General features: G+C 43.6%; 1 protein-coding gene across 1 annotated transcript; it reads left to right on the forward strand.

The window, feature by feature from the left end:
• Positions 1 to 432: 432 nt before the first annotated feature.
• On the forward strand, positions 433 to 6505 carry POMP (proteasome maturation protein). The gene is made up of 6 exons (XM_072134353.1): positions 433 to 587; positions 2010 to 2110; positions 2941 to 3001; positions 4507 to 4608; positions 5894 to 5987; positions 6388 to 6505. The coding sequence occupies exons 1-6, from the start codon at positions 585 to 587 to the stop codon at positions 6453 to 6455; spliced, it is 429 nt and encodes a 142-aa protein (XP_071990454.1). The 5' UTR covers positions 433 to 584; the 3' UTR covers positions 6456 to 6505.
• Positions 6506 to 13203: the final 6698 nt, after the last annotated feature.

Below are 13203 nucleotides of genomic sequence, written 5' to 3' on the forward strand. Positions count from 1 at the left end.
GTAAATAGTGTCCTATCTGCAGGCAGCATGTTATAGAGCAGGAGGAGCTTAGTAGATGGTAGATAGTGTTCAATATGCAGGCAGCATCTTGTACAACAAGAGGAGAGCAGCACATTGTACATAGTGTCCTATCTGCAGGCAGCATGTTATAGAGCAGGAGGAGTTTAGCAGATGGTACATAGTGTCATATCTGCAGGGAGCACCTTATAGAGCAGGGGGAGCTGAGCAGATTGTTCGTAATGCCCTATCTGCAGGAGAAGCTTCGGCAGTCTACGGCTGATAACAGCGTGCAATACCTGACAACACTTTACCTACAATTTCTAAATATATCGCTACTACACAAAATGTGCCGTCATTCCCGCTTAACCAATCAGACACCTCCTTAGAAATAGGTAAAAGGCTCTTCCGCTATAAACATTTGTGACTCCGCCCCTCAAGCTGCGCGCTAACGTGCGTGTCAAAGCTGTGTCAACGTCATTACGTTTTCGCAGCTCTAGCGCATGCGCTGTGGAAGCAGAGAGTGATCGTGCGTTCCGGGCAGTGAATGGTAATAGGCGGTAGATAACTGGAGCGGAGCAGTCATCATGGTGAGCGCTGTGCGGGGCCGCGGCTCCTTGTCTCTGTGTACAGTGATGTGCGGGACCGGTGAGGAGGACACCTCGCTCCGGCCTCTTTCACTTTCGGTTTGCGTTGCTGTGTCACCGGCCTCCCTCCCGGTCTTGCAGCCTTCATAGCCGCTCCAGGGCCTGGCTGAAGTGACAGTGTAGTTTTTTTGTCCCTCATTCTGATCCGTAGTGATACAGAAGCCGGTGATGTGTATTGTGCCAATGGGAAGTTTACTTAAAGGGGTTGTCCAGGTTTAGGAAACCGTGTGCTTTTTTTTTTCTTTGTCTCTCAAAACTGTATACCAGCAGTTACTTGTTGTTCATAGAGTTGCTCTTTTAAGGGATAGCACTGTAAGTTTTGCTTTTATTTCACAACTGTAGGTATCTGTGATCTGCTTGTGATGGGTTAAAAGGGTGTTCACATGTGGAATACTGAACCCTCATCCACAGGGTGAGGAGAACAGAGGCTAAAGAGACCCCCACCTCCTTAGTATCCCTGTGATGCTGACATGTGGCACAGGATGAAAATCTGTTATGGGATCTATAATTAAGGGCACAGGAAAAGGCAATACCGGTGGTGGACTAGTGGTCTCCTGTCCTGTTGTGGACCCCCAACAACTAAATTAATTAAAGGGGTTTTCCCAGGATACAAGTTAGGCCCTATCTTCAGGAGACACTTGGCAGTCTTCATCAGCTCCATAGAGATGAATGCAGCAGATCAAGCGTGCACGGCCTGAGCTCTACTCATCTCGGGGAGCAACGAGGTGTCCGGCGGATATATCTCAGACCCCCATTTTAGTGATCTGTGCAGCAAGTTAGGCCTTGTCTACAGGATACGGCTTAACTTGTTTCCAGGGAAAACCCCTTTATGGATGGTTTCGGACAACTGTGGTTGGACCATGAAGTCTCCTGTTTCACAGCCAACCACAGTGCAGAAGACAGGACTCGGAATACCCTTGTATAGAATGTTAATATAATAATTTTTGAGAAAGGCTTAAGCTTTGTGCCAAACGTAGAATCTGACTATGTGAAATCTGTGTGAATCACAGGTCATTGTGATTAATTTCCTTATTACTGCCTTTTCCTTGCCAAGCTAAATAGAGGGGGCACACCTGGTGGCCGAGTGTGGTTGCATGACATGTACCCACCCTGCGCACCATCTATAGCCTGAAAGTTTGCAGGCTATAGTGCAGTTCTACACCAAGCAGGACCTGGCGTAGAATTGTCTGCAGCCGTCCGCCGTATGATTCAGGAGGCCGAAGATTTCTTTATGTATCTGTGGTGTGGACAAGATCATAAGGGACACCATTTATGTTCCCAGTGCATCTGATCTCTCGACACAGAATTTTGTGTCACCATATATAAAGCCATTAAATCAGTTTCCTTTTTTTTTTTCTCTTCCAGAATAATAAGGCGCTTTCTTCCCAATTCAAGGACAGCATCCCCATAGCTGAGCTCTCCACACAGTATGGTGGATATGGAGTGCAGGATACTCTCCGAGCTGGGTATGTGAGCAAGACTTTCAGATATGAGTATAATCTACATACTAGGTTTTGGGATATTGATCATATGTCAGCAAGAACACATGGGGGGCAGCAGAGGGTGTAAAGAGAAGCCGCAAGCATGAACTTCCTCAAAGATCTAATATCTCCTAAAGGGGTTGTACTAAGTTTTCATATTAAACCTATCCACACAATATTTCCCCTATCCTGTGCTTGGGGGATTACAATCTAAGGCTACATGCACAGATAATTATCTCCTCCTATGGGGGAGATTTATCAGAACTGTTGTTGTTGCTGATGGCAACCAATCAGAGCTCAGCTTTCAATTTCCCTCAGCTGTTTATAAAATTAAAGCTGACCTCTGATTGGTTTCCATGGGCAAGTTTTTCTCTGGCACTTCTGATAAATCTCCCCAATCACGTTATATGGCTCACAACCTGCCAACGTTAATTCTAAAAGACTGTCTGGGTATGCAGTACGTGCAAGAATTCCCTAATTTTTTGCATCGGCCCATACAATAAATCTAACGCACATCCATAAAACCTTGAGCCCTTACTTGCTGAACCCCTTTGACTGATACCTGGGAAGGAAGGATCTGAATAGACTCCATTATTATTCAGTATTCTCTTTCCTCCAATATTTTAAAGGTCTATCACATGAATTCAACCCCAGTGGCTCGTGGGAATGTGATCAGGGATAACATCATTGCAGTTTAAATGGAATGGAATGGGATACTGGCAGTGTATAAGTCAGAGACATTCTGACGGAAAGTGTGGTAGAAAGTCCGTTTTGGGCTGATATTTCAGATTTTCATATCTTTTTTTCTCTTGCAGATTTAGCAGTGTGCAGAGCGATCTCTTACCCAGTCATCCATTAGAACTATCAGAGAAAAATGTAAGTAACAGCTGGATTCCAGGAAAACAGGAGGCTATGGTGATCATTGTACCTCACTCATGATGCATAAGGGCAATACTTTAATTTGTCTGTGAATTAGTCCCCCTCCATCCTAGGTGTATGTAATATCAATGTGAGCGTGCCATGTACACATCAATCAATGCTGAGCACACCCCTTTGACAATGTAACAGTACCACATAGAACTATTGAGGTGGGGTATGCAATGATAAAATGATTAACACCGTAGTGGCCACACATAAAAGTTTTTATGTTGGTCACTAAAGGACCTGTATGGGTTATATGACAACCGAGCCCTTGCGCTAACAGTCCAGAATCACATTCTGTCTGAAATGTTAACCCACTCGGTCCCGCGGTCAATGCTGTGACCGCAGGAGCTACATACCTGGTGGGGGGAGGGGCTCCCTTCGTCTTCTTGGCTGTTTAGTTGGGGACCTAATGAAGGTCACCAGGTCTGTCCTCAGCATTGCCTGCTCAATTCAGCGCGTGGTTGGACGTGGCAGTCTGCCTAGTGTATAGGCTGACATCACTATAAAGAAATGATTCGCGTGTTCATGTACTACTACAGTAAAAAAAATTTAATTATTAGCTTTCCCCAAAAGCCACCAGTGCATATAAAGCAATATATTTAAAAAAAAGTTGGAAAAATGTTTAAAAAAAATCACAACACATTTGCAACAGTTAAGTTTTAATAAAAAGTGATCAGTCCCCAAAAATGCTACCACATCCTGCAAAAAGTGACACCTTAGCGTCTAGAGTATGGAGAAATTAAGTGTTTTTTGTATTTTTGTTTAAAGGGTTTTAAATTTTTTTTTTTTTTTTTTAATGACATCTACCACCAGGATGAATGATTGGAAACAAAGCACACTGACATACTGGTGTATGCCCCCTCTTCGTATGGCCTGATTTTTTTTTTTTACAAAATTTATTTATTTATTTTTAATAATGCAAATGAACCTGAGGGGCTCCATCGTTTGTAATGGAGCCTGCAGCCCCTCAGGCTCATTTGCATACTTTTTAACACCTTTCATTCTTAAAAACAAGGGCATAAAAAGCTAAAAGAAGAGCAGATCTTGTCAGATGGGGCACACACCAGTATGTCAGTGTGCTTGGTTTACAATCCTTCATCCTTTAAATCTGTCAAAACATAAAACCTATATATATTTGGAATCCCTTTGATTGTACCTTGATGTAAATATAATAAATCTTTGCAAAGTTCACCTTTTTTCATAAATAAATGCAAAATATAGCAACCAAAATTTCCGATTGACCTGAAGTACATCATGTCACAAAAAGTCTGAAAACTAATTGGGTTAAGTGACATATGACAGTAGGGCTTAGTAATCTCGGCACAAATGAGCTTGGTAACTAAGGGGTTAAATGGGGAGAGCAGTTCTTTTCATTATTAGTCCGGAGAGCTGAGAGTTTCCTCTATAAAGTGCCTATTGTTGGCCTTCTCTTTGTAAGTGTTATTGGATTTGTATAGTTTCAGATCAACCAGGAGAAAGTAGGTTTCTCTACTTTAAGAAACATCCAAGGCCTCCACGCTCCTCTCAAGCTGCAAATGGAGTTCAAAGCCGCAAAACAGGTAATTTTTTTTTTTTTATATGGCTACAGAGAAATTCTACATAGAACATGCACCATTATAAGAAATATTCAATGAGATTCATCAATCAACACACAGAACTGGAAGCACAAGTCTGTTCTCTCTGCAATGGCCACACTGCTGTTTGCTAGACAGGGAACAGAGCGTGGGGGACCCATCCTATGGATATTTCTTCAGATGATTTTAGGAAATTTGAAGACCTTCCTATTTTATGGAAAAAAATTATGTTTAGTTTACCGCTGTTGGCCAGCACAGGCTGCATCAACTGTGAACCTTCTTTAAGTTCCTTAATTAAAGTGCTTTGTAAAATGCTGACTCCAGGTCATGTGGTCTCAGCCTCATTGGAGCATAATTACAAAGCACCTATGGCCAACAGTGGTCAGTGCATCATGTGACCGGGAGGCTGGAGGTACTAAAGCAGCAATAATTCAGCCTGTTTGCGTGGACAGGTCACCCTCTCCTGAGAGTGTCATTGGTCAAGTATATAAAATGTTGAACAACGAGCGATAAGGGGGGACTTTGAAAAGTTTAGTAAGTATTAAATCCTGCTATTCCCACTCTGGCTACTTAGTTTAAATTTAGGCCAACACTTTCTAATTCCATACTGATATTCTTTGCAGTGGTCACCTCATTTACATCAGACAGGATTATAATATATACTGATCTATAGATGCCATCATTACATCACTACTGACAGTACATGATGTCACCGCTTATTCCCCCCTTCCTTTACAATGACCTCTATATAGATAACACTGACCCATCATTACATCACTACTGATAATAGATGATATCACAGCTTATCTCCTCCCCCTCCCTGTACAATGACCTCTATATAGATAACACTGACCCATCATTACATCACTACTGATAATAGATGATATCACAGCTTATCTCCTCTCCCTCCCTGTACAATGACCTCTATATAGATAACACTGACCCATCATTACATCACTACTGAGAATAGACGATGTCACAGCTTATCTCCTCCCCTCCCTGTACAATGACCTCTATATAGATAACACTGACCCATCATTACATCACTACTGACAATAGATGATGTCACAGCTTATCTCCTCCTGTCTGCACCGAGCATGCCTACTAAACACTATATAGACCTCCATGAGTCTGCTCCAGACTATTACTGCCTATGGCCATGAGTCTGACCTTGCCCATCCCCCACATCTTTCTTCCCTGACCTGCATCTATCCCTACGCTCTTTTCATCCTCGCATGTACTGATTTATACTTTCTTTTGTCTCCAATAGATCCAGCGTCTTCCATTCCTGTCGAGCTCTAACATCGCTCTGGACACCTTGAGGGGAACCGACGAGTCCATCAGCTTTGAGGATATTCTCAACGGTAAAAAAAAATTCTTATTCCAGGGTCAGGGCTGTTGTTTGAAACAAAAATATGCCAATCATGGAGGCCAGTGACTCGCACCCCTACATCTAATGTATTCACACAGCTACACAAACAGAAGAGAATATAAAGCAACTTTTATGTGGATAGATTAATGTGTGGAGATTGTTGTCATATTAGAGCATCACGGTCCTAGGTGTTAGTGTGCACCGGGATATAGTATTATACTAGCAGTATACAGGGATAACACCTGGAGCCTTGTATACTCAGCACCTTAACACCCAACCGTGGTAGAATAGGGTGACCCCCAGTAGCTCCGGAGCCCACAGTGCACATGACTGCAATGCATTTCCTTGGTCCATGTTTGCGTCGCTGACCTGCTGTGATTTGTATCTTGCAGATCCTTCGGAGTGTGAGATGATGGGAGACCCACACATGATGATGGAGCACAAGTTGGGCTTGTTATAATACATGATGTCAGCTACTTGAATAAAATGTTCAGATTCTTTTGTAAAGTCTTTGGAGCGTGTTTTGTAATGTTTTATTTTCAGCTGTATAACAAGTTGTCACTTTTAGCTATTATTTGATTTGCTTACATAACCACAAAGTAAAGAAGAAATATTTAACAAAAATGGTTGGCCTCTCATTATGTGAAAATACAGATTTCTACAGGGATGGTAAAATGTAATATCCATGATATTGTTTATAGAAGCCGAGTTTTTCATTAGAAAAAAATGGCAGCGGCCGGTCCGTGCAGCATACAGGCTCTGACGTCAGCCACCGCTGACATTGGAGTGTGTGCCGTCTGTCAGTCCACAGACCATATGATGGCAGCCGCGGCTGACGTCAGAGCCTGTACGACATAGCATTGTGCAGACCAGCCACTGCTGGACAGGAGTAGAGAAGACCTGCTGGGGGGTGTTGGAAAGGTGAGTATTGACTTTCTTTTTTTTATGTTCTGGGGGAAGACTGGCTATATACTAGAGCAGTGGTGGCGAACCTATGGCACTGGCACATGGGCTGTCTCCCAGGCACAGAGTTTGCCATGCATGGCATCTTCCTGCAGTCTCCAGACAGTCCAAGTAGTGCACTGCCATTGTTAAAGGACACCTGTCATCAGGTCTGTGTCACTTGTCCTGTCACCTCTACCTGTTGGAGCAGCTCACAAGGATCCCATCCCAGCCTTTATCTAGTTATTTCATACATTATTCATTGTAAAATAATCTATTCTTTATCATGTAAATGAGGCTGGTCACATGGTCAGAGGCAGTGATGTCACCCGTTACCCCTCCCCTCCCCTCCCCCTGCTCATGTCTGTGTGTAATGTATAGTAAAGCATGGCTAGTGTGTGTCCTGCATCTGCTGACATGCTGCCTCCTCCTAATACACAGAGACACAGACATCAGCTACACCTGAATCTGACATGTTCTGCTGTAACATGGCTGCAGCCTGGAGCTGCTGTATCTCTCCTATACACACACAGGCTGCAGGGGGCGTGGCCACCAGCACCAGGAAGCACATCATTATACAGCCTCACTCCATTATACAGGCTGTCAGTCATGCACTGGGGGTGTGGCTGTGTCTCCCACTCATGAATAGAGTGGACAGCTTGAATATGCTAATGCTTCATTGGACATCTCACAGGTCATTTGCATACAGCTTTAGGACCTCATTGCTTAGGTTTACAGGCATGTAGAGGGACAATGAAGGGATAGAGGCAATGCTCTCTAATGGCAGTTTATGAAAATATATTTAGTTTAGGGGGGTTATTTTGCATGACGGGTTCTCTTTAAGTGACCCATCCTGTGCTGCTTGGTCCTGTCCTAAGAGTGAAAATGTGTCGGATTGGAGCTCAAAGATCCTAGTAGCAATAAGTTTGTTACTGCCTAAATTGCTGTGTTGGCACTTTGGGAAAAGCTAGTGGTTCTTGGGTCTCATTTTGGGCACTCGATCTCTAAAAGGTTCTTCATCACTGTACTAGAGGAAAGGGGCTAGATGGCTGTATACTAGGGGGCAGGGGGCTTATAGTCAATTCAAAAGGTTTTCTCAATTTTTTTTTGTGGTAAAATTAGAAGCCACGGCTTATATGTGGATCAAAGTTTTGTCCCTATAAGGCTGCAGGCAGTGGCTGCTAATGTTCCTGGAGACCTTTGTTACTTGTATGTGTGTTAGTAGTAGAACAACTGTAAAAAAAAAAAGCCTTAATTGTAGCTGGACTTCAGGACCTCTGCTCGAAGTGTAAAATATATAGCAGGCGTTTGGTAGAATAGTACAGGTGTGATAAGAGGCTATGGAGAGTGCAAAGAGTACAGCAAGTGGGTCATGAAATATAAATTCACTTTTCATATTCCTACAGCTAAAAACTACATCCACAAAGGCATGACTTGTGCATGTCTCTTGGGTCAATACCTGTTAAAGGGAACCCCACTAAACTACTAGCGCTCTCAGGTAAGGTATGACTTTTTCTTTCTAGAATTCCCTCTTATCTGAAATCTCATCTGTTTCCTATATTACCTATATTAAAAATAATGTGAAAATGGGCAGAGAAGATATTTTGCCTGAGATGTGTCAAGTTTAGAGGCTGCAGGGGGGGAGCCACTTTAGACGCCCCTCTCTTTGATACCTAGAAACATCTATCGGGCTTATTCTCTGATCTGCAGAACCGTAAATACAGCCATAATTGGGAGTTTTACGCTGCATATATATTTATAAATCTATCTGTATCAACAATTCTATAGCTCACAGAACCAGAAGCCTGATGTGACCAGACTATACACCCCAAAATAGGGGCATCTGAAGTGACACTCTACCCTGCAGACTCCTAAGTGACTCATCTCAAGCAAAATATGACTCTTCTTTGCTCATTTTCACATGACCTGGAGGTGATTTATGTATAGGTAAATGGGTGAGATTTCACATAAGAGGGAGTTTTAGAAAGGACATTTTATATTGTACTTGAGGGGGGTGATGGGGATTTTTAGAGGGGATCCGCTATACTGGACACAGCCTGCAGATAATGGTGGTGCTGTTTCCACACAATGCTTACTGGCGTTCTGTTTTTCTGTACAGATTTGGCTAATATAATTGGGGATCGTATGAGGTCAGGTCATTGCCTTTATTTACTGCAAGTCACCCCTCCACCCCCATGAGAGATCTCTACTTACACTGCAGGTCTAGTTGTGACCCTGCAGTTTGCTTTTTGCAACGTCTGGATTATCAGCACCAGAAACTGCTTAGTCACCAGAGCGTCCGCTGTGTTCGCTGGCCGGGAACCAGAGACACCACGTGCAGGCGCTGCGATTAATCAGGAAAAAGCTGGAAGTGAAAACCGCACAGTCAGCAGATTGTGGACGTATATTCTGACTGAAAATTTTTATCTTGGAAGCTATAATTCTAGAATTTACCACCAAAAATGTACATAGGTCCAGCTACCAGAAGATCGATATGTTTAGCAAAGGTTTTCAATCCAGTTTTGCATCGTCCATCCACACCTAATATGGTGATCCCATTCCTATTAATGGGATGAGCAGTGGGTGCAGCATGTGTCCTGCCATTCCATTCAGTACTAATAGGCAGTGTAGGAAATTGCTTCTCCACTTCACTTTGCTGTCTGATATTGTTGGAGATCACAGAGCGCTGTGCTCAGCAACTTCTGGCACTGCAGGACGTGTGCGTCACCTTCTCCATTCATTATATAGAAGGGGTTCCTGCTTCAGGCAAATGTTAGACGCCTCAGACCATGGGACGATGTGAGGGGAAGAGATGTCCCAATTAAGGCCACTGGTTGGAAAGAGCAGGTCACCATTCCAGCTCAGGCATCAATGCTGCAGACCAAAAGTAACCAACATGGGAGCAGCCTGAGGGTGCTGCAGGATTAGTGCTGAAAATTCTGATGGGACAGGTCCCCTTTAATGGATTCAGTAAGTGGGTGATTACATAGATGCATCATTTTCTTTTGTCTCCGCTTTGGTGGAAAGTTACCCTGCAAGCTTTTTCCCAGGAAGCATTGCACCGGTAGGGATCCAGCTCGAGGCCACTACAGGGAGAATCCGAATTCCTGGAAACGTATATCAGTGCAGACTTAGTGTAATGTCTGTTATTATCAATGGTTGGGACCTAGGCCTTTGTGTAGAATGGACAACTACAATATGGTAGGTTGCAGGTCCTTGCTGTATATGGCCAGCAGTCTGTGGATCGGATCAAAGCTAGACGGGCAGAAGTGCCCCACTCATCAGGGTCCCAGGGGTGGTGGGGGGTTGGCACATTTGCACACACTTAACCTTTATACCTTGTATAATCTGGTTGACTGTCTGGACCAAATTCACAGTGCATACATGTGTGTGTGTATATATTTATATATAAACATATATACAGGCGGTCCCCTACTTAAGGACACCCGACTTACAGACAACCCATAGTTACAGACGGACCCCTCTGCCCACTGTGACCTCTGGTGAAGCTCTCTGGAAGCTTTACCATAGTCCCAGACTGCAATGATGAGCTGTAAGGTGTCTGTAATGAAGTTTTATTGATAATTCTTGGTCCATTTACAGCAAATATTTTGAAACTCCAATTGTCACTAGGGCAAAAGAAAAAAAATTTGTCTAGAACTTCAATTATAAAATATACAGTTTCGACTTACATACAAATTCAACTTAAGAACAAACCTCCGAACCCGGGGACTGCCTGTATGTATGTATATATATATATATATATATATATATATATATATATATATATATATATATGACTGTGGTAATCTTCTTGTATTTGTTATCCAAGGCCTCCTTTCTTCTAAAATCAACTTTTAAAATTATAATTATGACCCTGAAGGGCTCTGGGTGCGTTACTAGAGCCCCTTCACGTTGCAGCTTCCCAGGCTGTTAAATTTGCAGAACATGTCGCACCCAACCCCTTACTCTCTCTCTCATCTCCCTTTGACTGTGTAATCTAGCAGCAACAGGAAACCTGTTCTGCTCATTGTAACAGCCTGTGAAAATACAGCACGAAGAGTCTCTGGAATCACCCCCCAGAGCCCTTTTGGCTCATTCGCATAATTTTAAAAATTGATTTTAGACTTAAGGAGTCTATGGATAACAAATATAAGAAGATTACCACTGATGATAATTGAGAGAAAAATAAAAAGTGACAGAATACCTAGCGCAAGATTATCTTTAGATTAGCCAATAGTATTGATGGTATAGGTTAATACTTACCTAGAGGTAAGTTAGCAAAAAAGGGTAATTTGTGCAAAACGCATTAAAAATTTTGATTGAATAAACAACCAAACACATTAAACCCTTTTAGGGTAATATCCTTATACACTTATATCACTGTGTCACTTATGTGACGGATCTATGAGTGTCTGGATCTATGAGTACGTGTCCCTGGTTTATCATGCTTGATCTTGATAAATAGTGAATCAGTAAATTTCCAGCTCCATTTTCAATAATGGGGCGGTCATTAAGTTGCCCCTTTCTTGTATACTCATTTATGCAATTCACTGCCTCATGTATGAAACTTGCAAAAGATGTAAATAACCAATCAAATCAATCTAAGGGCCGATTTCTTTTAGACTATCGTTGTACGAGGCCTCGGGGGACTTTGTCGAGTTTTACACTTTTAACGTAAACGGGATGATTTAAGTCTGGCAGCAAACAGAGATCTTACCTGTGAGTAAGATAGGTGGACTAAAACAGTTTTGTTATGGTTATATGGTGTTGTACCAATACAAAGGAGGATGTTGGGGGCTGTAGTATGTTTCTTGTAGAGTTTGATGTGTTTATCTATTAGTTATGTACATTATGGTAACTCCTGTAATACAGCAGAACAGCAGCTAGGGGGAGCCTCACATTCATATTCTATGCTTCTTACAGAAGATGCTGCTAAAACTGGAACACATCAAGAGTAGTAGTCCCATGCCTCATCCCATCCATCCAGCGCAGGAGGAGGAGTTTGTCTTGTGCTCCATTAATTCTTATTGGACGACTTGACATACAAATGATCTAGTTCACGGTAGTGATGGAAATTTCCACTCTTTTTAGTGAGCTGGATCCTTAGGCTGAGCTCACAATAAAATAAAAAAATGCTGGCTATATGTCCTATGCGGGGTCCTCAATACATTCACCCCTCTCCACATTATAGATGTAACCAATGCTTAGGCTGGTAACACATGAAAAGTCCCTTCTTACTTGCAGAAAGAATCTTTACAGTTGGGGCAGCCCGGTGGCTCGGTGGTTAGCTTTACAGCCTTGCAGCACTGGGGACCTGGGTTCAAGTCCCAGGTCAGCTTGTGCAAAGAGTTTGTATGTTCTCTCCGTGTTTACGTGAGTTTCCTCCCACACTCCAAAACATACTGGTAGGTTGATTAGATTGTGAGCCCCATGGGGACAGGTAGTGATTCATAGTAATCCATGTGCGCTATATAAATAAATTATTATTATTTACAGTTTGGCACTGCAATTTAGTGTGGAAGCAGGGACTTATCACAATGATGCATGAGAGGAGGCGCTCGTCTCCGGCCACTGGCGGAGAGTGGGCAGCGCTCGTCTCCGGCCACTGGCGGAGAGTGGGCAGCGCTCGTCCCCGGCCACTGGCGGAGAGTGGGCAGCGCTCGTCCCCGGCCACTGGCGGAGAGTGGGCAGCGCTCGTCCCCGGCCACTGGCGGAGAGTGGGCAGCGCTCGTCCCCGGCCACTGGCGGAGAGTGGGCAGCGCTCGTCCCCGGCCACTGGCGGAGAGTGGGCAGCGCTCGTCTCCGGCCACTGGCGGAGAGTGGGCAGCGCTCGTCTCCGGCCACTGGCGGAGAGTGGGCAGCGCTCGTCTCCGGCCACTAGCCTTTTAGATGTCCAAGGCTGGACTAACTGAGCCATAGGCTCCCTGCCAGGACTCCACTTCTGTCCTACACCTGAAAGAGCTGCTTCATTCATGAACAACTCACCACTAGTTCCATAGAGAGTAAGCTCTTACGCACAGGGGCGTCATTCCTATCGTTTCACATGACCGATTACCCTGTAATGCCTTATTTTATTCCTATATGTACCCTATGATCTGTAAAGCACTACAGAATATGATGGTGCTTTAGAAATAAAAAATCTTTATCATTTTATCAGTCCAACTGCCCCTTGTCGCTCCATGAGAGTAATAAAGCAGACTGCCGGGCATGAACCTTCTGCTCCATTAATCTCTATGGAGCCGACGGAGATCGGTGAGAGCTGC

The sequence above is a fragment of the Engystomops pustulosus genome, chromosome 2 (assembly GCF_040894005.1).
Source record: "Engystomops pustulosus chromosome 2, aEngPut4.maternal, whole genome shotgun sequence".
Classification (NCBI taxonomy): Eukaryota; Metazoa; Chordata; class Amphibia; order Anura; family Leptodactylidae; genus Engystomops; species Engystomops pustulosus.